General features: G+C 36.0%; 1 protein-coding gene across 1 annotated transcript; it reads left to right on the forward strand.

The window, feature by feature from the left end:
- The first annotated feature begins 622 nt into the window (after positions 1 to 622).
- LOC130467669 (uncharacterized) lies at positions 623 to 1,159 on the forward strand. Its single transcript, XM_056836250.1, has one exon. The coding sequence runs from the start codon at positions 623 to 625 to the stop codon at positions 1,157 to 1,159; it is 537 nt and encodes a 178-aa protein (XP_056692228.1).
- Positions 1,160 to 1,536: the final 377 nt, after the last annotated feature.

Consider the following 1,536-nt stretch of genomic DNA (forward strand, 5'->3'; position numbering starts at 1 on the left):
GAATTATTTATTTTAAATAGGAATATGTATAGATACCAAAGGCAGTTATTTAGTAATATAATGGAGGCTAATATTATCCTAAGATTGTTATAAACCATACTTTAAATTATGAAAATGTATATAAAATAAAAAAATTAGAGATTAACTCGTCCTAATCTAATTTCTGTATTTTACGTTTTCATAATTCAAAGTATAGTTTATAACAGCTCCATCTATGCTGAAATTCTGAAGAATAACGGATTTGCTTGATATTTTCATCCGCCCTTCTCTCTCTTAAACATTCTTGATTTTAGCAAAAACTCAACCTTTGCTCCAGCTCGCCGGAGACGAAGAAGGACAAAGAGTTTCCTATTCTAGTCTCCGGCGAGTTTTAATTGTACAGCCTTTCGTGGTGGTTAATCTGTTTTAGATATTTCTTGTTGGGTCTTGCAATTTTCCAACGGGATCATCTTCATCTGCATCAATTGAAGGTTCATCCTTTTTCCTGTTTAATTGCAAGTCTTCTTTTCTAGTGTTTATTTTAGCAAGTAGTTCTTGTGTTGCTTTGGAATCTTGAATTAGGGGGTATTTTTTTTGTGGGAGTGTTCATCTGTTAGGGGTTATTTTATTTTCGGTCTATAAAATGTGTTCTTTGGAGGTTTACAATAAATTTAGGGGGAAGCTCAACCAAATTCTTACAGAAGGGGAAAGTCTTATGGAAGAAGATGAGCTGTTCATTGATTTAATCTCAAAATCGGAAAACCTTAGGGATGTTTTAGATCTTGCAAAAGATATGAAGGAGGTAGGAAATGATTTTTTCAAGCAAGAAAGTATAGAGGATGCTTTGGAGAAGTATGGCTATGCTGGGATTATTCTTGGGTGTTTTCAGTTTGATGAGGATGTTGATAGACTTGAATTTTTTGATATGGGCAAGTGTATTCTACTGAATTCAGCAGCTTGTTTTAGTAAGAAAATGGAGTATGGGATGGTATGTAGACTGTGTTCGATTATATTGGAGTTTAACCCATGTAATGTAAAAGCTTTATTTAGAAGAGCCATGACTGCTTTAGAGTTAGGAAGGAGTGATTTGGCCTATTGGGACTTGTTTATGGCTTCCCATCAGGAACCTAAAACCCAGAGGTATGTAGGAAGTTGGAGGAGGTTAAATGTTCCAATTTAAAAGGGAAGTCAAGAAAACAATCTGAAGGAGATGCCTTAATTGGATTACAACTAGGCCTATCTCCACTAAACAAGTGGTCAAAATTGATGAAGGATCAGACCAATGGGCAAGTTCTAGGTCATGAGAAGGAGTGTATTGTTGCTAAAAGAAGAGTGGAGTATGATGGTGGACCGGGTGTGAACATCAAGGGGGTTGACAAAGGATTATCGGTTATGGATAATAAGTGTGTGTTGCAATGTGGAAGTGTCAAAGAGGAAGTTCTCAAGCATACAGTAGTGCATGTTGGAAAGGATGATATGATGGAAGAAGTTGCAAGTGTTTCGAACTTTGAGAATTCTAAAATGGTGGAGCCCAAGTATCGGTTTGTTAACCGAAGA

The sequence above is a fragment of the Spinacia oleracea genome, chromosome 2 (genome assembly GCF_020520425.1).
Source record: "Spinacia oleracea cultivar Varoflay chromosome 2, BTI_SOV_V1, whole genome shotgun sequence".
Taxonomy (NCBI): Eukaryota; Viridiplantae; Streptophyta; class Magnoliopsida; order Caryophyllales; family Amaranthaceae; genus Spinacia; species Spinacia oleracea.

What these genes read in the sequence shown, in the direction of transcription:
- LOC130467669 (XM_056836250.1), top strand. Translation starts at nt 623, where the DNA reads ATGTGTTCTTTGGAGGTTTACAATAAATTTAGGGGGAAGCTCAACCAA.